The sequence below is a fragment of the Corvus moneduloides genome, chromosome Z, assembly GCF_009650955.1.
Source record: "Corvus moneduloides isolate bCorMon1 chromosome Z, bCorMon1.pri, whole genome shotgun sequence".
Classification (NCBI taxonomy): domain Eukaryota; kingdom Metazoa; phylum Chordata; class Aves; order Passeriformes; family Corvidae; genus Corvus; species Corvus moneduloides.
Window position 1 is genome coordinate 21,994,911 of NC_045511.1, and position 26,702 is coordinate 22,021,612.

The following is a 26,702-nucleotide window of genomic DNA, read 5'->3' on the forward strand; positions in this document are numbered from 1 at the left end:
GTATGAACATTTCACAGCAGACTGTAATTCAAGGCAGCTCGTCAGGACTAAACACAGTTCTTGATCTACATCAGCACCCAAATCTTACTCAGGATTTGTCTGGGAGACTGTCAGGCGGTCTAAACCAAAACATTATGAATAACTTCCGCTGCAACTATTAATAAATTAAGTAAATAAATATATAAAATTTTAAAATGAACATATTATGAACATATCATGCTTACTGTTCATTCTTCAGGAGGTAATACTGGCAAGAATAAAACATGGGTAAAATTTTATCCAGCACATGGACTACTGTTCTCAGATGTCTATTCTGGACAAGTACACCCAAAAGAGGGATCCCTTCAGCACAGAACTTCTCAATGCTGTCAGAAAACAAACAAAAATAAAATTAAGAAAAAAACATTGACTATCAGCAGAAAGGAGGAAAAGGTTTTGATTTCATTTTTATGAACTGAGATGTAAATACATTCATAACTTTACACTTTATTTTGAAAACCTAAGTAGCTAAATCCAGAGGTTTTTTCTTCAGCTGCAGGAGTCACTCAATCGCTGAGTGATTTTCTTAGTATTTCCTTCTCAAATATTTGCTAAGTATCTCCTTCCTTCACAAATTCTCTTCCAGGCATCAGTGTCCTGTCTTCCAAAACTCACTGGAGATGCAAGTCTTCATCAAGTTTCTATCACTTTAAAGCTCACTGTTCTTGCCTAACCTGGACAACTTGCCTCCCTCTCCAGGGAAAGGGAGAGCCAAAGGCCAAACACAGAAGGTGCACTGGAACAGACTAAAGAGATTCTTTGGTTTTTTATTCCATGCTCAAAGTTATAGAAAAATTTCCACTCTCAACCCAAAATACCTTCATATCAGTCTCAAACTACTCCAGTGCTTGGAAGTATCTATGACACAATCTTACCCTCAAGCCATGGCTTTCTTGGGTAAGGAGAAGAAAGCCCAGATAATTTTTCATTTAAAGAGTAACATAATATTATATGTAGAAAACAAGTTACTGAAAATTTTGAATAGTATAACGCATAACTAAAGAGATCACAGAGTCAAGGAAAAAAGTTCTGGTGAGAATTGATCAAATTTTGTGTGGCTCTGTACCTTAATCAACAAGTACATTTGAATACATCCAAAAGCCTTACTTACAAATTTGCTAAAAGCACTGGAAAAGACTGTGTTGGAACACAGTCATGGCTAAGAGGTTCACTGCTCTTACAATGCTCTTTATTTACCATTCCCAGAGTGAGTGGGTTTTTTCTCCTCCCTATTTTCTGAATGCTGTTCTGCCCTAATAAAAGAAATGACCTCCAGAACAACCCTTTCAGTAAGTGTGGTTCAAAGCTACTCCTGTCCAGAGAAATTACGTTAACCCCTAGTTTCAGTCCTATTTCTTATGACCCTAAAGTGCAGAAGGCAAAAAAAACTGTTAGTAAAATAAATAGCACGTTGTTTGAAATAATTCAGGAAGAATTTCTTCACAGAAAGGACTATTAAGCAGTGGAACAGCTGTCAAGGGAGGCAGTGGATTCCCCATCCCTGAAGGTGTCTAAGGAATGACTGGACATGGCACTCAGTGCTCTGGACTGGGTGACAAAGTGGGGATTGGTCACAGGTTGGACTCAATGACCTTGGAGGTCTTTTCCAATCTAAGTGATTCTGGGATTCTGTGCAACTACAGTCACAGAAGCACAGAGTATGGGGGTTGCAAGAGACCTTGAGATTATCCAGTCCAAACCCCTCCAAGGCAGGGTCACCCAGAGCAAGAGACAAAGGAACGAGTTCAGGTGGGTTTGGAATGTCTACAGAGAATCCATGACCTCCATGGGCAGCTGTTTCAGCTCTCTGCCATCCTCAATGCAAAGAAGTTCTTCCCCATGCTGAGCTGAAACTTCTTGTGTTTTAGTTGTGGCCATTGCTCCTCATGCAGTTGCTGGACACCACTGAAAAGAGTCCAGCACCATTCTCTGGACACCCCTTTGAGATGGCTATCTCCATTAAAGAGATCCCCCTCTCATTCTTCTCTTCTCCAGACTAACCAGGCCCAGCTCCTCCTCATCAGAGATGCTGTCCCTGACAAGCTGCTCGATCCCTTGCATCACAAGTCCTTCGCTCTTCAAACATGCACAGAGTTGTTAACAACCTTCAGCTAAGCATTAGAGAGGCTGCTCAGTCCCTGGGGCCATCCACCCAAGGCAAACACCCAGAAAGCCCTCACCTGTGCCCCAGGGTGGTCATTGCCAGTGCCAGGTAGCAGCCGATGGGGATGTTTGCCTTCACAGCCTTGAGCAGGGGGTGCAGCGTGACCGACTCGGCCGTGTCCAGCGCAGTGTCGTACACGGGGACAGCCAGCCCACTCTGCTGCACCCCACGGTCATTCCTGTGCAGCTTCAGCCTCAAAATCAAACTCCATGCCCACTGATTGAAGGAAGTCTCTGGTGTTTCCCCGTAGCGAACGATGCTGGCCAGGTAGGAGACCTGGAACAAAGCAGCAGGAGCAGGAATGAGAGGAAGCACAGCTGTGACACAGCACGTGTGGCACTGGTCTGGGACTTGGCCCATGGAAAGAGAACTGGATGACCTTTGGGGTCCCTTCCAACCCAAATCTTTTAGGATTAGACTAACAGCAATCATTTTCTAGACATACCATGTAGTTTATCTAAACACTCTTCCTGTGGCCTCGATTTCTACCTCCCTCTCCTACCCCCCATCCCTTCAGATAAAGGCTATCGACTTACACTGTCTGCTTAAATTTTTCCAAGCTAGATGTTGACCTTGAATTAAATTTTGATTTTAATACAGGAAAAAAAATAAAAAGCCAGACACAACCTTCCATAATGCTTAAAACATTTAAGACTGCTAGTGAAAGGAAACATAAAAAAACCTATGCAAAAACACTATCTGTCAACAAAAAGCCTAAAACCTGGCAGCCTGTCCCTAGAAAAAAGCCTGCATGTGGACAGGCAGAGATATATGTATATGTGTCCACTGTCACAAAGACCCTGTCTAGGTCAGAAGGAATGATAAATCTCTGGGAAAAAAAATACTGTACATGCTCTGACAGAGCAGTGTAAATTGCAGAGCTGGAGGGCAATGCAGATATTTCATCCTCTCTGAGTAGTGGTACAAGAACCTAAGCACTATTTTCTCTCAAATTCTAGTTATAGGCTCATGCAAGTAAGGACTGATTCACCAGCACAAGTGGCAACTAGGGCTGACACAGGCTTAAAAAAGAGGACTCATCTGGCTGGCACAGGGAAACAAATCATGGTTAAGTAGTGCAGAGAAGCAAGTCAGAACAGAGCAGACAACAAAGAACATTCAGAGTGTGGGAAGAAAAGGCCGGGGGAAAAAGCCACAGAGAAGGAGAAAACACCGTACAAGAAATACTGAGAAGACAAAGCCCAGCACAGTGCTAAAACCTCTGAGTAAATAAATAGAGGCATCTTGGACTGAATATCTGAAACAGGGATTTTTTAATCTTGACTTTTCTATCCTTCCATTTGCCTTCTGTAACTTGGAGCTATCACTTCGCAAGTCCAGGGTGCTGTAAAACCAATTTAATAAATGTTTGTGGTGTGCTTAGGTCACACAGTGCTGCCCACTGCTGAGAAACTCCTAAAGGGATTAACACTTGAATCTTCAAATAAGGTTAAGAGCTGGACTGAGTTTTCTTATGCTCACCAGCAAAGGAGAAACAGCTTTTCATTAATCAAGTACTGTCCACCTCTGTATGAGTAAAGGAGGAGCAGTGTGTGACTATACACAAACCTGCAAGTGGGTCAAAATTAAAATGTCTATTTCAAGAGAGACAGAGAGAGACTGTTTATAAGAGCATGGAGTGGCAGGACAAGGGGGAATGGCTTCAAACTGACAGAGTAGATTAGAGCAGATATTGGGAAGGAATTCCTCCCTGTGAGGGTGGGGAGGCCCTGGCACAGGGTGCCCAGAGAAGCTGTGGCTGTCCCATCCCTGGCAGTGTCCAAGGCCAGGGTGGACGGGGCTTGGAGCAGCCTGGGATAGTGGAAGGTGTCCCTGCCCATGGCAGGGGGTGGAACTGGATGAGCTTTAAGGTCCCTTCTACCCAAACCATTCTGTGATTCTCATACAGATGTGCAACAGAAGCCTAACATTATTTTCAAATAGCTCTGTGGGTGCAAACAACACTGAGTGTTGGTATGTTATGAAATTCTATTTGCACAAAGAACAGCTTTAAAAAGAAGAAGAAAAAAAAGAGAAAACAAGGTCTTGCCCTGCAGCTTTTTCCATTTATAGCCATCCATATGAAACATAGATTTAGAAGAAACAAAGATTTTAGTTATAGGCTAGCTGTGTTGGTATTAGTTGGAAAAGGAAAGAACCTGGGCCCAGTGAGAGTTAATTAAAATAGTTAGGAGAGCTGGACCTGAAATGGGTTTTAAGATGTTAGTAACTGATTGCCAAATAACTGATGATCTGTCATCTGCATGTTTGCTTAGCTGTGCTTAGAACGAGGAATAGAAACATCGATAAGTTGGTGTAGGGAACAAGGACAATTACCAATTTCCTCCCTTTGTGGGAACTCGTCCAAAAGTCACGCAAGAAGAAACTTAGAGGTCACTAAAGTAATTAGGATTGTTGAAACTCAGAAAGGCAAAAAGGTCAAAGTGAGAAAGAGGAGTTACTTCATCTTCCTTAGGACCACTGACCCAATTCAAGACCACCGACTCAATTCAGAACACACACTACGCATGCCTAATGACATGTAAGCTCATTTCCATATGAAGTGGAGAATGGGAGGTGTTAACACTATGAATATGCGTTTGTATTTTGGATATTCATAATATTTGGGAATAAAAGGTATCACGTTTGCTTGTATCGGGGCCTGTGTCTTAGGGAGCTATCCCACGCAAAAATAAAACATACACTTTCTAACTCTAAACTGTTAGAGAGTTTTTGTCTGTCTCAGTTGGATATCGATATTAGATCGATATTCATATTTTGGTAAATCACATAAGCTATTCCTCGTAATTCAGAAGAAGGGATACCTGTTTTATGCTTTCAGAAAGCAGCCCAGCATATGGTTTCTGGGAGAGATATTTCTGATATGCTTCCAGGACCATCAATGCAACTTCAGAATGGACAGCCGGATCCAGGTGAAGAGTATTCTGCTAAAAACAGCAATAGAACACATAGCTTTGAGTCATTTACAAGGTCTCTACAACTGTACATTCAGCTGCACTACAGAGAAATAAATCCTAATCTCTTCCTGGATCTTCAAATTAATTATTGCATTATCTAGGCAAAAATCTTGCCCAGTGAAAAAAATTCAGCTCAATGATAAGAGTACCAGGCTCACACAGGGCAATACAAAGCCCAACAACTAGATTATTTTTTTAAAAGGCATCATAATATTCACTTTCCATGTGCATTTTATGAACATATAATAATTAATCAAAAAATCCACAGATGCCATTTTAAATTACACAATACAGACACGTGAACTCTTCCTTTTAAAAACAAAACCAAATCACATCACCATCTTTTTTGTAGGAAAATATAGCAATTCCTCCATCAATTGCCATTAAAGAGCCATTTTTCCCCACATCAAAGGGAACAGACATGGCATTGCTATTCCACAGCGAAGAACTGTGTTAATTTTCCCTAACATTCATTTTTCTTTACGTGTTCACAAGAAACAGGGAGAAAAAATAAATATTCATGTAAAACCATCATCATGGCAAAGAGAAGAGTTCAGGATGATCAAATGCACAGAATGCAATGCTAAAACTGTATCACTGAACACAGGCAATAGGATTATTCCCCCAACCTATTTCTGTTTTTCTCTGAAACAGCATTCACCCTCAACTGAATCCTGAACTCATGGACCTCCTGGAGCAACCCAGTATTATGGAATAAGTTCCAATAATTTAAATTATGCTCAGGGTTTTGAAATGTCTCATTTCAATCATTACTTTTCTTGCACTGTAAAAAACATACCTAGATACCAGCACACAAACTACAGTCACACCACTCTCCTACACATTTTTTGGAGGATTCCTCTGTTTCTGAAGCCAAAAGCATTTTATTCATGTGACTCATAAAAATTGTCTGGTCAGCTGTTTCCTCTTGTTTTGAGAGAAAAAATTCCTGCTTAAATATCTCTTTTAAACTCAGGTGCAGCACAAGCAAATCCTCAGGCAGAGTGCTGTAAAATTATTATGAAATTCACATTTTGCACCATTAGGTGTACAGCCATAATATAAAAGCATATCATTAATTAACTGTTTTCTAATTCTGCTCTGCTCCCAGGTCGAGTTAAACTTCTGCTCTGAAAAACTGAGGAGGTTCAAGGCTCCTGTTTTCAATACATACATGCTCACCAAATCCCCAGTTCAGCCCTTCCAAAATAATGCAGGCCAGTTTATTCTCCACTGTTGTCAGGCTGCAATTTAACAACCAGTCACGGATCAGGGCTATCTCAGATGAAGAAGGCTTCCACAGGTACAGTGGCAGTTCTTTAAACAGATATAAAGAAACCTTTGAGGAGAGAGAGCAAAAAGTGCAAATCAGGACTCAGCACACAACAATAATCAGCACTGTGCCCTGCTATCTGAAAGGGTGGTATGACCAAAACACCCCACAGACAGACCTTTTAACACATCCACTCATACCAAGCCATGTCTTATCACACAGCCTGGTATGGCCTCTAGGTTTAACTAGGTGTCTGATTTAAATGATGGACATCAGCACTTACCATCCCCACCTTCTCAATGGTCTCTCTAATCCGATCCAGCAGTATAGAAATAATCTGTGTGTGGATGCTGGCAATGGCTCCCAAGAGTTCTCGACCAACCTTGGAAAATGTCTCTCTTGTGGAAAGACTAACGTAGGATACCTGAGAAGATGGGAAGATGAGTAGGGAGAAATTACTGCTTCTGGCTGACCTCCACTGACACAGAAATAAAATGCCTTTTGGAAACTACAGGACTAAATTGCTCTTGGTCATCATACAAAGTTGATAAATGCCAATATGAAAAGAGAAACTGACTGGCCTAGAAGATCAGGAAAGTTCTATGTCACCATGCCAAAAAAAAATGTCCAAAACTAAACACAGGAACAACATGGGCACTAAAAAAAAATCCTACCAAAAACAACAGAAAAAACACCAGGTAAGGAATTTCATAGCTATCAGTTAGGCCTGCATGAGAAAAATAGAACAAAAGAAATATATTTTTGTTCATTTGCTTCACTCTTGCTTTGCCTACAGAAAAGCTGTTCTTTTTGCCAGAAAAAAACAAGTACTTCAGGCAATTTTAATTCAGTACTTTTTTAAAGTAGCATTTTCTTAATTCCATAGTAGAATGAACTACAGAAGCCATGAAAGTTTCACACCTTCCACTGTTACAAATAAAAAGAGAATTTTCCTTCTTTTCCTGAATGGACCCAGTAACATTACTAACCTCATATATCTCCAAAACAATGATTTTGATAAAATCCTCATCAACATCAGCCCGTTTGGTTTGTGCCATCTGAGCAAATGTGGTGAGCAGACAGATTTCTTCCGAGCAGTTCATTGATTGGAGATACTTTTCAAACTGTTCAAGGTGCTCCGGATCTAGAAAGAAAGTCAAGTGAAAGAAACATGATAAAAGTGCAATAGGACACACATCAGCAGCATCTATAAAGTTATTCACTCAAATCCTAGAAAAGTGATCTGTGGAGATCATTCCATGCCAGCTACAAATAAAAATTCTGCAAGGACCTAGCCCCAGGTCTTGATTATGCCCAAGAGCTACAAGGAAAGGCAAGTTTTAGTTTCCCAAATACAATACAAGAAAAAATACTGGATGCATTTGTTTGGAATCTATGTCTGAAAACAGAGAACTGAACCTGCACAGGGGGAAGGCTAAGAGATGCTTTCACTCAAATTCAAGGCAGGTTTCCTCTTTAAAGCCAAAAGAGATACTGCCAAAAGCAAAAAAATATTCCATTCCTCAGGGTATGGGACAACAGGAAGGTAAGGATACAAAAGAACCTGTAAAGGGCTTCAAAATGTTTTTTGTTTTTTATTTCTTCCAAATAAGTTTAAACAGAGACTGTGCAGCAAAACAAACACTGAAAGCAGGATTTGAGCTGTAAAAAGTTTTGGAGAGTGATCTGCCTTCTCTGAACCACAACATGCCAGAAAACACTGCTTACAGTGATTTTATCGTGGCAGTTGAATATACAGAAAAAGCACCCATTGTGGCACTCAGCTACCTAACCTGAACAGGCGTGTGCTCACCGTGCTTGTGATCAAACACTTGCACTTAGGTTACATTCTATTTTAAGGGCTTTCAAGAATTTTGCAACTGTACTCCAACCTGAGAAGGTCAGGCTTGTATAGGCAAAACAGTTCATGGAACAGCATGTTAGAGGATTGTGCAACTTAGGAAAACAGTTTCTTCCAAACAGTAAGACAACCTACCCTCCTGCTAGATACAGCAGACAAACAGGGGGTGCCTCATCCATTCCCCTCCCTTTCCTAATGCTACTTTTTTATTCTTATGGCAGAAGTTACAGACAACTGTGTTTCCTCTTGTACTTCAAGGTTTTTTCAAGGTGATGCAGAAGGACATCGAAAATGACCACACCATTACTGTATCTAATAGCATAGCAGAGTGACCCACAGTGAGGAGAAGGGGTCACCTGTGGACTCCACACCAAGCCATAGCCTGGGACTGAAGGATGGGGACAAGAAATAAGGAAAGCAGAGAGACTCCGCCTAAACCCTGTCGTCTCACCATGGAGAAACAACATCTTCACCATTTACTTGCTACTTGGCCCTATTCCCTTCCAGAGACACACTAAAAATCAGTGGCTCCTCAAATCTTGGTACTGGCAGCAAGGGAACGGTGACCAGAAGCAGAATCATAGAATCCTTGGATTAAAAAGTATCTTAAATATTAACTAGCTCCAAATCCCTGCCACAGCAGGGATGCCACTCACTAGAACCGCAACTATGTTCCCACCCCTATGGATTTGATGCCAAAAGCTTCCATCTATTACCAAGGCTTCATTCCACCTGCAGATTCACCATCCTTTTCTCAAGCTTAATTTGGGAAGGAAAATCATTAAAAAAGGTCCTCTCCCAACAGAAAATTAATGTCATGGTCTTCCAGGGTATGAATTACAGTAAATTAAGCATTAATTCATTAAGTGTCGGTTAAAAGAAGATATTCCAGAAGATTAGATGGATTTCACTGAAAGAACTGCTGATATTCCCTGTCTAGACACTGGTGAAAAACAGTATTATGCTGACATAACCCACTGAGGAGAATGAAGAGGATAAAGAAATTCTGCATCAGCATACCAGGGATTTTGAAACATAAAAGTTAGCTAGAAGCAAAACAACGCCTGAAAAAAAAATTATATATTTAAAAAAAAAAAAACAACTGTGTTTGTTACTGCAACACGTGATAGATACAGTAAAAAATTTCTAGCAAAACCAAAAATAAAGACGTTCTACAGAAACAGTGTAACAGTTACTGTTTTGGCTGGCAAGTGCTTATCAGATCAGCACTTCATCAAGTGTAAACAACTATAATCTTGGTATCTCTCTCCCACTCTGTGCAAATTGCCTTAAATATTAGCTGAGCTTGCACAGTCAAGACATTCAGTAACATCTCAGGACCACCATTGTCTCCTGCTTCTCCATCAAAAGACTTGGCAAATGGAGTAACAGCTACCTCAGATACCAGACAGCTGAGAAATCAAACTGACAGAAACGAGATTTTCTCCCCCTGAAGACTGCAAAGGAGCCATGAAGTAGGGAGTTACTGCTTGTTTACCTGTCCCCCTGTCAATCAAGTTCTGAAATATTACCCATGAATGCAGCAGCAAAGGGAAACTAGCATTCCAGCTGGCCTCTAAATAGCTCTGCTACAGCTGAAGACACCACAGTCACTGTGAAGATCAACATGAGACACAAGTCCAGAGGAAATAAAAATAAAAGGTGCCACTTAGGACAAGAAACGTATCAAAAGAAGGCTTGAGATAAGGGAAACATCATTATGGATGATAATGTGAGTTACTGAAACCAAAACTAGCAAGTTTAGTGGAAAAAAAGAGGACTCTAAAAATACTTTATAGAACTATCAACAATTCAACAGTCAACCAGTCACAAAAAAAAAAAAAAAAAAACCAAACAAACAAACCCAACCAAAAAACTGCCACACCAACCCTAAGTGATACAGAACTCTGCACTTTAGGATTTAAACCTCACTCTCCAAATACTATTGAAGGTCAAGATGGGAGGTGATATGAGAATACATGGGGTACCTCCTACATGTCACTCTTGCAGCTCTGAGGCAGCCAGAGAGAAAACCAGGACAGTAAATCTATCAATTGCTGTTAAAATGACGACTTGGACAAACAGCTACAGGAAAACCATGAACTGCCCAAGACATTTCTAAGGCCACTGGACCAGTCATGCTCTCAAGGGTGTATTTAACAATGCAACCTGCAAAGAGTTAAACCCATAGCTGACGCAGCAGCAGCTGAATGGATTAGAATTGGTTCTCTGTGGGGGAATTTTACCTTTGAGTCTTTGCCTGTAGTCAGCAGGCTGCAGAGTAGAGCAGAGCTGCTCCAGGTGCTCGTTGTCGGCACAGTGCATGACAAAGAAGAGCCTCCAAAGCATGCTGCTGGACAAGGTTCCGTAAGGCATCTCGGACATGAACAGCCAGACTCCCAACCTGTTGGATTTGAAGAGGCAGATAGGAACAGGTCCCCCCTGATAAATCCCAACATTTGAAAAGGAGACATCTCCTGCCCACACCTCTGCTGTGCAACAGAATGAGGAATGTGAGGATGGGTATCAGCACCTCAGATTCTGAGCCAACCTCATTCTGAACTGACCAAGACTTCAGAGCTTCTGTCAGATGCTACAATCCATGGCATAATTCCTCCTCATCTTGATGCTACCAATGCACTGAAAAATCCTACTTATTTCAGTCTTGTTTAAACCTTTAAGTATTTAAAGCTACTCCAAAGCCCAGTTTCAAGTATTCAACTCCTCCAAGATGAAGCCAGTAAAGGGACAACCCACCTTTTTGCCTTCAGAACATGTAGAACAGCTCTAAAAAACAGCTCATCAAACTCCAGTTGCAATTTTTCCACGGAGTAGGGGTGTTCTAGTGATCCGTATTGTTTATTGCCACTAACATACTGGGCCCAGTGGTCACTGACATGACACAGTGTCATCCTACAGAGCAGAACAAACAAGCCAAAGGATCATTAAGTATGTCACCACCCCATGAAAACACAGACAAGGACAACCAGATCAGGGTCTAGCCACAAGAGACATGCCCAACATTCTGCCCTCTGGGTTCCAGAGGTTTCTATATAAATTGCATCAGTCAGATTTCTGTGTTCTCCTTCCCTGGTTTTGCAACAAAACAAGGCTTAACATTCTGTTACACCAAATTAGTTTGTGTGTGACCTTTGGAGCCTTGAGGTAACTATACAGGATGAAACGGCAGTACAAGCAGAAAGCTCATACAGGAAAAATTACACTGAGAAAGTTACTCCCTACATAACACAAAGAAAAAGATTTTGTTTCTGATTTGACTGTATTCCCCCTTAAGAACACACTCACAGAAGCCATACAGAGGGAATGCTAGAGATTTAAAAATAAAGAGCAACTTTTAGATTTCAATTACATTTACTTACTGCAAAACCAGGATAATTTGCAGGAAGCAAATTAAAAACCCCAAAGCAATTCTGGGCAACAATGGAAATAAAGCAGTAACATTGGTTATAGACAGAGGAAATTCAAAGAATTTCTGTTTGTTGGGTTTCAGTGACTACCCAAGACAAACCTAATCACATCACTGATGGAAGTCACACTGGTGTTCCACAGCTCACCTGGCTCCTTTGTACCCACAGGATTCAGAGTTTGCAATTCCCCGTTTCAGATTCCCAGACTGGCTAACCCTGAACTGACCAACTGTCAGAGCAAAACCTACCTGACAATTGTTTGGGTGGGGTTTGGGTTTGTTTTGGTTGTTTGATGGTTGGTTCTGGAGCTTTTTAGCAACTCTGAATAGCAAATACATGTATAAAACAGATTAAATCACACTAGAGAGAAAAATTCTCTTACTTGATGAGTTGGCCAATTCTCTTCACAAATTGTCGGTACCGTGCTCTGTTAAATGTTTCTAACCCCACTGACAGAAGTTCCACTAAGGAGTTTGCAAAGGCAAAAATCTTCATCATCTCCTGGGGAGATGTTTTTTCAGGAAAATAAGCACCTAAGACGGAGACACAAAAATAACAGTAAAAAAAAGAGAAGTGTGAATTATGGATTTTTAAATAATTTGACAAGCACTCAAAGCAACAATTCACCATATAGTGAACTGAAATGTATGCCTTGTTTATGACATGAGCAATAAATACCTGCTAAGTATGCAACTACAAATAAACTATGGAGGTAATAAGACCTCTGGCAAGCAATTGTCTTCATGTACTTCCCCAGAGATTTCGAAAAAAAATCAGAGAAAAATCACAGTAACATTACAACTAAGAGACGAGGGGGAAAAATGGTTCTGAAAGCACTTCTGGCAACCAAATCCAAACTAAGGGAAAAGACTCCAATGTTTAGCATGCATATTGCTACAAGGTTTTTATTTTTCCCATACACACGGCATATACTTCCATCTCATCTCTTTAGCCTGTGACCTGTTGCACAGGTTCATTATTACTTCTCACAGAGAGTTCCATGATGCAGTAGCACTCTTGGCAGTGGTAGTCATTAATATAATTAGCATAAGCATAAGGAAGAATAACTCTTTAGCAACCAATTTACCTCCAGACTTAAACCCAAGGACCTGCTGAAAGAGTTCATGAAATGGGAACTGTGACAACAGAGCAATCAAGTCATCTTCCAAGAGTAGAATCCAGCTTGTTTCGGGATCCTCATCCTATAGACAAATACAAGGTGCTGTCAGTAGCTTTACAATAAAACCAATAGTAAAGCGCTACACTATTGTATTAATTACAGTTTTGTAAGGAGTAACTGAAATATTTGAATTCTCTCTGCTAATACTCACTACTGGAAGCTCCACTCTCTACAGTTATACCACAGAGATAAAAGGAGAGTAAAACAGAAGTAAATTTCAAATCACGCTTTTTATCTTAACAAGTCAGAATTTCTTCACCCATTTCACAAAGATCAATAAGCTTGAGCAAAAGCATAAAGGACAAAAAAAAGAGAAACAAAAGAAGTGTCTGCTGTACCTCTTCTCCTCCTTCATCTACCAGAGTCCAGTTCCCAGATTCCTTCCCAGATGAAGAGGAACTTTTCCTTTCACTTGGTTTCATATGGCACATGAAGTCCACACGATTTCTGGTTTATAGTAAAAATCAAGTGCAAAAGATTAGAAAATTAAAATTTTTGAATTAATTAGTATTTCAGTTAAGGGAGGATATTAAAAAACCCAAATGCAAGAGGAAGAAATTAGCAAGTAAAGCAGAAAGGCGCCTGGCAGAAAAGGCCCTGGGGGTGCTGGTGCCAGCAGCTGGACACGAGCCCAGGGATGCCCAGGTGGGCAAGAGGCCAGTGGCCCCGGGGCTGTCCCAGCCAGGGTGTGGCCACAGCCCCAGGGCAGGGCCCGTCCCCTGTGCTGGCACTGCTGAGGCACCTCCAGTGCTGGGGACAGCTCTGGGCCCCTCAGGACAAGAGAGACATGGAGGGGCTGGAGTGTGTCCAGGGAAGGGAACGGAGCTGGGAAGGGGCTGGAGCCCCAGGAGCGGCTGAGGGAGCTGGGAAAGGGGCTCAGGCTGGAGCAAAGGAGGCTCAGGGGGGACCCTGTGGCTCTGCACAACTCCCTGACAGGAGGGGGAGCAATTGGAGCAACTGGGCTCTGCTCCCACATTACAAGTGATAGGACCAAAAACAGCCTCAAGTTGCACTAGAGGAGATTTAGATTGGGTATCAGGGAAATTTTTTTCCTGGAAACATGGTCAGGCACTGCAATGGATTGTCCGTGGCAGTCGTGGAGTCAGCATCTCTGGAAGTGTTCAGAAGGCTCACGCATGTGGCACCAGAGGACATGTCAGCAGTGAACGCAGTGGTTCTGCATTAAGGGTGGACTCAACAACCTTAAAGATCTTTCCCAAACTAAACAATCCTGTGATTTTAAATGACTCTAGGATAACCTGGTTCCTGACATTCAGGACCGGAACAAGGTAAGATAACACATAAGCCTCCGCTCTTTCAGCAGTAAGAGCAGACCCTGTGGAGGCTCTGAGTTCTGGTATCAACATTTAGAACGTCAGCCCAGACACATTAAGTTAGCCCTTGCTCCAAACACAAGTATCAAAAGGCACTGGCAACACACATTCTCTCAGGATACACTGGTTTCCCCAGACAGAAAGGAAATGTGAAAATAAAATCCTTTAAAGTAAAAGCTTTCAATAATCAAGACTCTCACTTAAGTAAGAGACAGACTATCAAGATCACAGTGACAACCCTAAATACCAGCAGTTTGATTCCTTGACCTCAAAATTTGGGCAGGGGGAGAGGCAAGCTGTGTATTTTATCTGGAGAACATAACAGATTTCACTAATGACTAATGTCATTAACTAGCTTCCCCATGCACCACATTCCTTCTACATTTTAAAAATTAAAAAAAAAAATAAAAAGGATGGAAAATAGATCAAGAGGTCCAACCAGTGTGTACACCAGCTTAACACCTTTACTCAGGAGATTATATTGCAGAGACAATATAAAAAACAGGCCATGGTGCAAAGCAAGAGATACTTCAGAACCCACGGTAACAAAACCTGTGGGTCTGTCAGCCTTCACAAGCTATTTCACAGCTGAAAGAAAGCTGCATCATACTGTGTACAGCACAAGGAGGTACTGCCAAGGCTGAATTTTAAGATGAATGAGTAAAACGAGTTTGAATTAAACTGTGAATCTATTTGTGCCCACTTTTATGACTTTACCTGCAATGAACTTTTGGAATTTTACAAGGAGATTGTGTTGCGTTTTCTACTCTTAAATAATCAGAACATGTTTAAAAGTAATGTTCATACTTACTTGACAGGAGACATAAGCAAGGCAAGAGACTGCATGAAATGAAAGACACCTGATGGGTTATCCAAGACTTTGATCTGAAATTAAATGCAAAAATCTAAGTAAATCAAAATAAGCAAAGGGCAAATTAATCTTAGCAGAGAAATCCACAACTCACTAGGTTTTTGTTAACACTAAAAAGAATCCGTAACAGACAGCACCACACCCTGGTGAAAGTACTGCCATGGCAAAATATTGTGACTTGTCCAAAAGAATTACTTATAAGAAGTAAAGGAGGGGGGAAAATAAAAACAACACATCAGAAAAAAAAAAAAAAAAAAAAAAAGACAACCTCTCTCTTTGTTCCACATGTAGGTCTGGGCACCAGGGCTAATTCAGACACTGAGCACAGGTGAAGTCGAAATCCTACCACATTAGGTTGATTGGATTCAGTGACATTAAGGGTCTTTCCCACCCTGAATTATTCTATTCCATACTTTTATTGCATTGTTTGCCTTTCCTCTCAGTGTATTGAAGCCCTTTTCCTCTGGCTGTATTTCCAACATTTTCTCCTCTTAGAGGAGCAAATATGTTCTTTGAAAGAACATCCTGGTGCCTTTGGATATCTGCACTCCCTCTGACCTAGACAAAGTGAACCCTTTCCTTTGCCTCTGAACTTCCCACGAAAACCAGTGCCATTTCAATGTACAGGATATAAAAAAAATCTGCTCCTCCTGATCCCTCACACATCACAGACCTGATTCCAATCTCACTTCTCATATACAGCTGCTGCTTCAAGTCTAAATACACTTTCCACTTTTTGGAGAACACTCCCAAAACCTGGTGCATGAGGCCTTGACTCCCTTTCATATGGAATCTCTCCATTAAGAGTGCAGTGTGTTCTGCTGTTACCTGCACATGGCTGGCCTAACATGGATAAAAGCTGCCACCATGACTCCACACACCTGGAAAGGCAGTGTGGGTCATGAGAGATTGAGCACGCACAAGACACTCTCCTCTTCTACCCACGCCTCTCCCACTCCAACCTGCTGACGATAAAGAATTAAACATTCACACCTGAATGAATGGACAAGCCCAGTCGCTGATGCCAGCCGGACACCGAAGGATGTGGTTGAAGAGGAAGAGATGGTCACCTGGACAGCCAATTCTCTGCAGCACAGACACCTAAAGGGATGTATATAGAAATCAAGCAAATAATTTCAAAGTTCATTTTCTCACAGTTTTGCTAACTAGAGTAATACAGCTCCTTTCTTTTCTCACACTTTCTAACAAACCTAAATTTTCAGAGCATGTTACAGGAGAACAATATTTAAAATCTGCTTGCTTGCCTTATGAGCCACAAACCGTTTTCTTCAGTGTAATTATTTTTTCTACACCTGCATTAAAATCTAATTTATTTAGAAATTGGCAAGAACAAAAGTTTCTCAAACATGACAAGTCTGAACAGTTCTACTTTCAAAATAAGTGAAAGCATACTGAGTATTATTAAGTTCACTTTGAGCAGTGCTGGCTGCTCAGGTGCCAGTCCTCACTAATGCTGCTTGACTTTATCAGATAAGGGAATCAATTCTAAACGTCTGCTAAGATATTTGGTTCCTCAAGTAGAACAAACCCCACCAAAAAAATCATTGCCCATGTGACAGTAAGAGAAAGAGTAACACTTCCAGAAATTATTCCCCAATTCATCCCGTGTGCTGTATCAGACATATCCATGTATACTCCCTCACCAGTCTCTGCAGCCACATGAGAAGGTCACTGTGAAACTGAGGATCTTCAATAACCCTGCGAGTGAAGCTGAAAAGGACACTGATACATTCCTTCAAGTGGCTCAAGTCTGAAGAGAGATTTTCTGACTGCTTTGAAACTGTAAATTAAAAACAGAATTAAAGAAGCTTTGACAAGAAGTAGCAACATTAACAGTGGGTTTGGGATTGCATAAAAAATTGGTCTCTGTATCTGTAGATACCAATATATTTCAACACAGCTGCTTACTAAATCTGTAAGAGAAGAATACTTAAGAGTACTTTATTTAATCTTATAATTAAGCTCTGGACACTAATTATAAGAAGAATATATTATGGTTACTCTCACAAGAGGCCTTCCCTCAACATCAGCTTTGTAAGAACCACCATCTACTATGCACATAAACTATCTGGGAGTGCAAAGGGAAGAGCACTAGGAAAGAAAAATATCTGGGGCAGGAGAAGGGGAAATACTTTAGCTAAAAGATTATATTGGCACAAACTCAAACCAAACACTTAGGATGAAAACCAAAAAGATTAATTCTAAGCATTAATAGTTTAAGATGTCAAATGGCCTTCCAAGAGGAAGTAAAGCAGGAAAAATATCCAGCTCATTTTAGAATTAGGAAAAAGAACTGTATTAGATATCGCCTTGGACAACAAAAGATTGGGAGTTTGGGTGTCCCATCCACACAGTGTTTCTGTACAGTAATCAGTGTTAGTCTACATCTCAGACAGCAGAAGTCACTCCTGCATTCAGCTTTTACTGCCCAGATGATAAAGTTAAGGGAATGGGAGATTTTCCTGTCAGAAAAAAGTTTCACTGATCCCTACATAAGATCAACAGTTTTTTGTATCAGAAGACAAACACTCCAGTACACAAATTCCACCACAAGACTCCAAAACTGCAGCTGCACAAGGTGCTGGGCACCCTGACCAGGACTGGGAGCAGTCCAGACCAGCAAACACACCTTGTTCTTGCTGCTGCAGGGCCACAGATCTCAGCAGGGACGAGCTGCTGAGCAACCTGTAAACATAGGACTCCACTTGCAAGCGGGACAGCACCGAAGTGTAGGAGTGCAGTGCCAGGGTCTGGTGCACGTGCTCTGCTTTGGCCTCAAACAGCTTCTTCAGCTCCCCCAGCACGCTGTCGTTCAGCTCCACTGTCTGGTAGCGGTGGTGACCCGTCACTTTGCACTGATCTGCACACACACCCTGAAAAGAGAGCAAATATTTTATGTCAGCAGTTCTGACATTTTGCCGGGTCATCGTAACAGAAATCAATCATGATATAACCCTCTCCTAAACGGATTCCAAAGCCTTCATAAGAGGGGACATTTCATAAATGGAAAATACAAACATTTGGCAATATCCTCTGTGCTACTGATTACTGAAGATTCATATCCTTGGCTTCTGAAGAAAAAATATTTTATAAACCCTCAGTAACTCAGGTTTAGAAACAGCCAGAAGTTACATGCCTGCAGCACTGAGAGATGTGAACAAAACCAGGTGTCTCACTCCCAGTGAGTACACCTGCTTCTTAGTTTATAGATTTTCATAAACATTTGGATCTGCTGTTTTAAAGCTAAAACATGTACTGGAACAAAACAAGTATTTTCATAACTCCCACAACTGATAATTTGCAGCAATTCTCCACTGCATGTTTAAAATGTTCAGAAATTACCTACACTCTAACCTTTACCCAAACTGAAATTAAAATCTGAAGTCAGTTTTCCTCTGCCCTGTCTCTAATTCTTCAGCAAAAGAAAACTACAATAAGTAACATTCTTGCTATTCTTTTCATAAATAACATTCCTGTTAATCTTGTATGCAACCAAGAAACACTCCTCAGAACCAGCACTTTGAAAGCTTAGCTTGAAAGCATCCCTGTGTTTCCTAAATCAGAAGAATAAGAATTTTAAATTGGTATAAAGACAACAATTATTCTGGACATAAATATATGTTGAACTGGGATGAAATAAAGCAAGTAGAAATCTTAGACAACTCTGTGATGACCTTAGAGGATGCAAGAGTAAAGCCAAAATTGCTTTCAGTACAAAAAATGATCCCTGCAAACCTGAGAATCCAGTGAGGCTCAGTGTTATTCCCCAAGAAAAAGGGAAGAATTGAGATCAGTTCAATTCCTCAACTCTGATGAACTGCACTCGCAGAAATAGTAAAATCTACCCTATGCATAGGTGTTCAGCATCTTCAGACAATTTTGATGATGTGTGGGCTATAAACAGCATCAGAACATTTTCATTCACTCCCACTGTAATGCTGAGCTCTGAAGGGAAGTGTCACAGGAGGAGTCTGGGGGAAACTTTTCTGATGTTTGCCCCAAAGAGCTCCATAAACCCCTCTGTTTTGCAGACAAAAATGTTACAGAGTACCATGACCACTCTGGAAGTAAGAAAAACCACAGCTACACTCATGGAACAAGTTACTGCAAGTGGATGGGCCTACACACCCTCTGAGCTACAGGGCTGCTCCTGAGCATGACTCGAGCTCCCCTGCAGCTGCCACTCTGACAGCAGGAATGACATCAATGGAAACTGTCCCTACAGTTGGCAGCAGGCCAGATGGGACATCACTGCTACAGTCACTCCACCACGTGTCCCCCACGCCTGCACGGAGTGCTGTGGTACAAACTTCACCTGACACCACGGGCAGAACTGGGTGTACACAGCTCATTCTTTCTGACCCCAAAAGAGACCACCAATACATCTCCCTGTGCCCTGCACATGTCAGAGGTTAAAAATAAAACAACAAACTTAAGTCTCAAGAGGATGATATTCTGAAGTATTGAGGGTTAGTGGAGAGACAGAAAGCATAGGCAATAATCTCTGGACATGGAACTGTTAGAGCAGGTCCAGAGGAAGCAAAGAAGTTGGTAAGAGGACTGGAGCACCTTTCCTATGAAGACAAGCTGAGAAAGTTGGGACTGCTCAGCCTGGAGAAAAGAAGGAGCATGGAAACCTCACAGCACCTTCCAGTATCTGCAGGGGGCCTACAGGGAAGCTGGACAGGGAGTCTTTGTCAGGAACTGTAGTGACAGGACAAGGACTAAAAGGATTAAACTGAAAGAACAGGAAATTTAGGTTAGATACTAGGAAAAAAAAACTTTACAGTGAGTGTGATGAGACATTGGCACAGGTTGCCCAGGAAGGTTGTCCCAATCCTGGCAGTGCTCAAAGCCAGGCTGGATAAGGCCTTAAACAACCTGGTCTAGTGGGAGGTGTCCCTGTCCATAGCACACAGGGTTGGGATCAGATTTTTAAAGTCCCCTCCAACCTGTAACATTCAGTGATTCTTTTACAACAAAACAGCTTAAGTACAATAAACCTGGCAGCAAGTAAATCAATTTCCTATTAGTTTGGGTTCAAAAGTAGGTTCAGCAACAGCACCTGCACAGTTTTCTGTTGTTCCTTGAAAGTCCATAATCTCCCCTTCACATTTTGGCAGTCTGTTGTCATGGCCTGCAGCTCTGCCTCAGCCAGCAGCAGCTGCTTCCTGCAGCGCATGTAGTTCAGAAGCAGCTCGTAGAACTCGTGCCTGTCCTGGTGAGCCACACTCTCGAATTCCTCAGCATAGGAGTCAACGTTCTCCAGCCACGAACAGGGCTCAAAGATTTTCAGCTGCTCCCTGGTGAATGGCACCAGCTCTGGCTCAGAGGGGAGCTCTGGGTACAGCCTCTCGTGGTGCATCAGGGGTTTTACTGCCATGATGGTGGGTCTCTCGTAGGACAGTTCCGAGGACAGGTCTGGATAAACCGACCTGAATCCTGGCCGCGGAACACGTGACTTGGATTTCTCAGAGCGCTGTGAGGTGCTGAGAGGAAGCTTCTCTGAAGAGCAGACGAGAGGATTTCTAACATCTTGTAGGTTTTCAGCTCCTCTGTCCCGCACAAAGCCCAGCACTGTCTGAGGGCCAGCAGCACTGGACTGAAAGGTACTACTCAACAAATCAGAATTTCCTGATCCACTAGCAGCTGCCTCCACAGGGCTGTGAGGTTTGTCCAACTTGTTCTTCTCACTCTTCTCAACATCCCCCTCACATTCCTCCTGGGAAGAACCAGCTTTGACCTCTTCTGCATGTTTGGGAGGCTCCAGAGTGACTGCCAGACCCCCTTCATTTGCTGAAGATAAATGACTTTGGGGGATGTCAGACACATCATTTATAGTTTTCCTATTGTCTACTTCATCTCCAAGTTGAATTTCTGTAAATTCTCCAGGATGTTCCATTTGCACTCTCCCAGCTTGAGAAGACCCTTCTGCCACAGGAGGCAGGAAGACATCATCAGGCTCTTGTACCTGGAGCTCCTCAGTACTTTTTTTCTTTTTTTCCTAAAAAACAAAAAAATTAACAGTGTCACTGCCAAGTGCATCTCTCCATCTTGCATCCCAAATCCCACCAACACCAAAAGTAGCACTGGTCAGCATTATGACTCCAAAAGCCCTTTTTAATATACTAATTTTTGTAATATTAAAGATAAAAACAAATATACCAAGCAAGTCTTTGTTCTTTAGCTGCCCGCTGAAGACTGCCTATCAATGTGTATTTTCTCGGTCAGCTCTTGCACAAGGCTTCAACATTTCTAAGTAAAAATCTATAAATATCGCAGGACAAACTGTTTCATTAACACAGAAAATAATCAACATAACAGGACCCTGATACCTAAGAAGAGTCACTCAATTTCACTGTATTGCTAAAAAAAAAAAAAAAAAAAAAAAAAAAAGTTACTCTGTGATCCAGATCCATGAAAAATATTTTCAAAAAAGTAATTTCAGAACAAAGTGAGTCTGGAATGTAACCCCTAGCTACATTCTAAAACCATCATGATATTTGAACAATTACTGAAATACCTATTTTCAGCAGGCAATACACACTAGAGATGTAGAAAAATTTAACAGTGCCATTAAAATTGTAAATCAATTGAAAATTAAAATTAGTTTGAGGGTAAATAATTCCCATAAACCTAATCTAAAGTGTACATTAGCCTCCTTCCCAAAAGCATAGCACAGAAAATGAACAAAGATTTTGATAATCTGTAAATCATGTGCCAACTTGTAAAACAAAAACTTGGCAAAGTGATTAGCCAATCTGTAAACTGTGTAGAACTAGCAGTTTATTAGGAGCAAAACTGAGGAGTTAGGTCACAGCGCTCCAGTTTTGGATGACCCAGATAACGTAACAATGAACACAGGTGAAATGAGTACAAGCTTTTAATATGGGGAAATAATAATGGGGAAAAGACAACAGTTTCGGAAACTTGCTCACAGTATCACATGTATTTTTACTAAACATCTGAATGTCTTTGCCTTAAGAGAAAGCATAAATGAACACAGCTCAAATCAAGGCACTAGTTCACCTTGATCTCAAGACTAATTTTACTCTGAACGTATGGTCACAGCTCCTTTACAAAAAAGGAATTACTCAGGCTTTGTTTCATACTGTTTTCTGGTATATTAAAACCTGTAAACACTTCTGATCACAAAACAGCTCTGACTCACTAACTAAAGCTGCAGGTGAGAGGTTAAAAATACATCAGCGCAATTTTTTAAAGCTGGGACTTGTTGTAATTAACATCTCCTGACAATTACCTCAAAGTCAGTAACTTCCACAGGATACTGTATCAGTAAATCATATTTATACAGGGTATTGATCCACACACTTTACAAACACATGCTGGTCCTCTCCCTTCTACAATCTCAACGTTTCCTCTTGCAGTCCTCATACAGAATAAACTCCCTTTAGCTCTCATATCAGCCTGCACCCCTCCCGGACACAGCTGTTTTTAAAATTTATGAAGTGCCTTTCAGTTCTCACTCTCCTAGCCAAAAAAAATGGCATAATCATTAAATGGGATTTCATCTGAGAAAGAATGAGAGAAATCAGGTTCTGAACTAACATGGAAGCAAAATCTGCTTAACCCACATATCAAAGAATCCCAGAACGGTTTGGGTTGGAAGGGACCTTAAAGATCATCTCATTCCAACCCTTTCCATGACCAGGGACACCTTCCACCAGACCAGGTTGCTCCAAGCCCCATCCAACCTGGCCTGGAATATTCCCAGGGACAGGAAGATGGCACCTGCTCATTAGCCTTGCCCCATGCCTGACCACCCTCCTCTCCTTGCACATCATCAGTGACCCTCGAATTCTAAGGACACTTACTACTTTTCAGGAAATATCTCTGAAGTAACCTGAGTGCCACCCACAGAAACAAACAGACAGAGAGCCTCCTCATCACCTTTTCCAGGTGCACTGGCATTGCCACATCACTGTTTGAATCAGTCTGGTGCTTCACAAGTTTAACTTTGGGACTACTATTGTCAGAAAGCCCTGGGCTCCATTCTACCACTTGGCAGCTCCACAGCTGAGCCAGCCTTTCTCTCAGCTCACAAGAATTCCAGCATTTCAAAGGATTACAGCTTTTTCTGTGGCATGGGAATGGAAAAGTCCTTAATGTGACTGACCCACAAACTGTATCCTCAGGCACGCCCGGGTATTAACAGAGGTGAGCACAGTAATAGCAATAGAAATACCAGAAATGGGTCATGTGTAGTACTGGAGAATTCAGGGTTCTCACATGTGACACCTCCAGTGAATTGTTTCACAGTGAATTTCACCTGGCAGAGATGGCTAAAGACTGGAGTCACCACACACGTCCTTAACGAAATACCAGCGTGTCATCCATGACTCACCACCTTCCTGCAGGGAACCAATTCTCTTAGGCAGCAGTTTGAAGGTTTGACTGCCTTGCACACGCCAGGGCGCTGAACCAAAACCAAAACAATGACACAGTATCTCTCCTGGGATTGCTTTTCCCCCAAATCTTTACTTGCCTTCTATTCAAGAAGCACACCCACACCTGACACTTAGATTTAACCCTTGTTTTACAGAACACTGGTCAATTAATTCAGTGTCTTCAAAGAGCTTTGACAGTCATTACTTCAATGCCCTTGCTCTATATGGTTGTCCGTAGGGACAACAAGAAAGAGGGAAACATTTCCACTTTGTGAGGTAGTTCAGATCACTCCCACAAACATTCTGTGTGAAGAAAACAAAGCTTTCAGAAAGCTGTCAGTACTAATACCACGAGCAAGGAACACAATCAAAACAGGATAAAAACCTAGGAAGAGTGATACTTAAAAACTGCAGCACCAACTTAAGAAGAAGCAGCACTGTCATGAGTTACATATGGATGGCCTCGTGTTCTCAGCATTTCAAAGCCAAACCTAGAGGAGATGTAGTATCACAGAAGCACTGAATGACTTGGGTCGAAGGGAACTTAAAGACCATCTAATTCCAACCCCTGCCGTGTCCAGGGACACCTTCCACTATGCCACGTTGCTCCAAGCCCTGTCCAACCTGGCCTTGGACACTTCCAGGGATCCAGGGGCAGCCACAGCTGCTCTGGGCACCCTGTGCCAGGGCCTGCCCACCCTCACAGACAGCAATTCCTTCCCAATATCCCATCCGTCCCTGCCCTCTGGCACTGGGAAGCCATTCCCTGTGTCCTGTCCCTCCATGCCTTGTCCCCAGTCCCTCTGCAGCTCTCCTGGAGCCCCTTTAGGCCCTGCCAGGGGCTCTGAGCTCTCCCTGGAGCCTTCTCTTGTGCAGCTGAACACCCCCAACTCTGTCAGTAGGACTGTCACCTCACAGTACACTATAACACTGTAAATGCACACAAGTTCCACTGCTGCACATTCCCCCAGCTCTCCCACAGGACACGGGACCCCTCAGGAGGCCGTAGGACAACATTAAAAAAAAACCTTGTTTACATCCTGCTATAGCACAAGGCCTATCACACCCGTCACCCGCCCGGCAAACACGACAAATCCATGGATACGGAGTGCAGAACAGCAGGAAGCAGCAGGAATCCTTCTATGAAACAAAAAAAAACTCCCACAGCAGCATCACCCACACACGCTCCCCCACTCTCCACCCTCCACCATGAGAGACCGCACAAACACGGATGTAAACACGGCCCGGCGCGGCCACCCCCATACGCGGGACACCTCCTCGCCGCCCCCTCACCCCCGTCCGCGGGTGACGCCCCTCGCCCCCGTCGGTGCCGCGTTACCTTGGCGCGGGCGCGGGCGCGGCGCGGGGGTCGCACGGCCTCGGCCATGGCCCCGCTGCCCCGCGCTGAGGCGGCACCGGGCCGCGCAGGGACGGGCGGCGGGACACGCCCCCCGCGGCACCGGCCAATCACAGAGAGCGATGGGCGGCGGGACACGCCCCCCGCGGCACCGGCCAATCACAGAGAGCGATGGGCGGCGGGACACGCCCCCCGCGGCACCGGCCAATCACAGAGAGCGATGGGCGGAGGGACACGCCCCCCGCGGCACTGGCCAATCACAGGGCGCGGCTGCGGTGGGGGCGGGGCCGCGGCCGTGAGGGCGGGGCGGGGTGAGCAGCTGAGGGAGCGGCTGAGGGAGGGGCGGGGGGCGAGAGGGGCGCAGGTGGATCTTCCGTGGGGACACTCACGCTGTCCATAGGGACCCACAGAGCACCCATGGGGACTGACACACAGTCTGTGGGGACACACAGACACTCCGTGGGGACTGACAGACCGTCCATGGGGTCACACAGAACAGCCATAGGGACCAACAGATCACGACAGGGACTGACAGAGCGTCCGTAGGGGACCCACAAGAACGTCCATGCGGACACACAGAGCGTCCGTGGGCACACAGACCGTCCGTGGGGGCCCCACAGACCATCCATAGGTGAGTGGGATCTGCTGTAGGGACCCAGAAACCATCCATAGGGATCCACAGACTGTCCATAGGGACTGACAGACACTCCATGGATGAGCAGGGTCCACTACAGGGACCCAGAGATCATCCACAGAGACACACAGATCATCCAAAGCGACTGATCTATCGTCCACAGGGGCAAACAGACCCTCCACAGGGACACACAGACTGCTATAGGGACCCACAGACTGTCCATAGGGACCCAGAGATAGTTTATAGTGAACCAGAGACTGCTATAGGGATTCAAAGACCATCCATAGGGTCAGCCCAAGCTTCTGCCAGAGGGAACGTGGGATGAGAAGCCAAGCCCCACTAGCAAGGATGGGTAGTGTGAGGTCGCTTCTGTCTGCGCCAGGGCCTGAGACACCTCCAGCACAGCGGGAATGCTGGCTCAGCCCCAGGCCTGGAACTGCTGTCCCTCAGATCCTCCCAGTCACCCCCAGGGAGCAAAAGCTGGAGCAGGGCCTGAACCCCACTGGGACAGGAGTGACTTCTCCCAGTCCCCAGGAGGATGAGTGCGCCCAGCACTCAGTGGCACCTTGCAGAACACATCACAGTCCAGTTAATGGCCTTGAACAGGCACTGTCCTCTCCGTGGGACCTTGTACTTAGGGCTTGAGAAGTCCTCATGTTATTAGCGTAACCTGGAATTTGTACTATCTACGGGAAAGGTAAACTGTATGTGGGTCTAGGGGGAAACCTTCCCCAGCACCCCTATTTTGGGATTACTTCTCTGCTCTTAGTAAATGCGCAAGCCAAGTTTCAGCCTCACTGGGGACCTCTACATCCAGAAAAGCCTAACAGCAACTATTGTGCTCAGTTAGTGGAAAAATCCCAGAAAATAAACCATGCAAGTTATTGCAGAGCAGACACTCTTCCAGGGCAAACAGCCCTGCGTGGTCTGCAGCTCGTGGCTAATCATAAGCACTTCTCATGCCATTCTCTTTTGGGGTGTTTTCTCACACTACTGTGTTGGTATTGAGCAAGGTATTGAAATAAAGGTAAAGGATGTGATCTTGTAGGTTTCCTTCTAGAAGAGACTAGGATGCTTTGAATGGGTCCCAAACCTATCCCCAACAGAAAGTGAACATGACAACTTTTAAAAAGAATGCATATCCACAACACAAG

General features: G+C 43.3%; 1 protein-coding gene across 3 annotated transcripts in view; it reads right to left on the bottom strand.

Annotated features, from left to right (window-relative positions):
- The window catches only part of EPG5 (ectopic P-granules autophagy protein 5 homolog), a 55,111-nt gene extending 30,144 nt beyond the window's left edge, over window positions 1-24,967 (bottom strand). For 2 of the 3 annotated variants that reach the window (XM_032095955.1, XM_032095953.1), the window contains exons 1-17: window positions 24,897-24,967; window positions 20,215-21,153; window positions 17,779-18,022; window positions 16,793-16,929; window positions 16,122-16,229; window positions 15,069-15,142; window positions 13,262-13,370; window positions 12,831-12,945; window positions 12,126-12,276; window positions 11,073-11,228; window positions 10,562-10,719; window positions 7,444-7,598; window positions 6,738-6,878; window positions 6,356-6,520; window positions 5,029-5,151; window positions 2,220-2,479; window positions 225-365 (exon numbers count right to left, since the gene is read on the bottom strand). In XM_032095955.1, the coding sequence (XP_031951846.1) occupies window positions 225-365; window positions 2,220-2,479; window positions 5,029-5,151; window positions 6,356-6,520; window positions 6,738-6,878; window positions 7,444-7,598; window positions 10,562-10,719; window positions 11,073-11,228; window positions 12,126-12,276; window positions 12,831-12,945; window positions 13,262-13,370; window positions 15,069-15,142; window positions 16,122-16,229; window positions 16,793-16,929; window positions 17,779-18,022; window positions 20,215-21,153; window positions 24,897-24,944 (3,224 nt within the window). In that variant the 5' untranslated portion in view covers window positions 24,945-24,967. The remainder of the gene's footprint in view (window positions 1-224; window positions 366-2,219; window positions 2,480-5,028; window positions 5,152-6,355; window positions 6,521-6,737; window positions 6,879-7,443; window positions 7,599-10,561; window positions 10,720-11,072; window positions 11,229-12,125; window positions 12,277-12,830; window positions 12,946-13,261; window positions 13,371-15,068; window positions 15,143-16,121; window positions 16,230-16,792; window positions 16,930-17,778; window positions 18,023-20,214; window positions 21,154-24,896) is intronic. The other variant, XM_032095954.1, reaches the window with a different exon arrangement.
- Window positions 24,968-26,702: the final 1,735 nt, after the last annotated feature.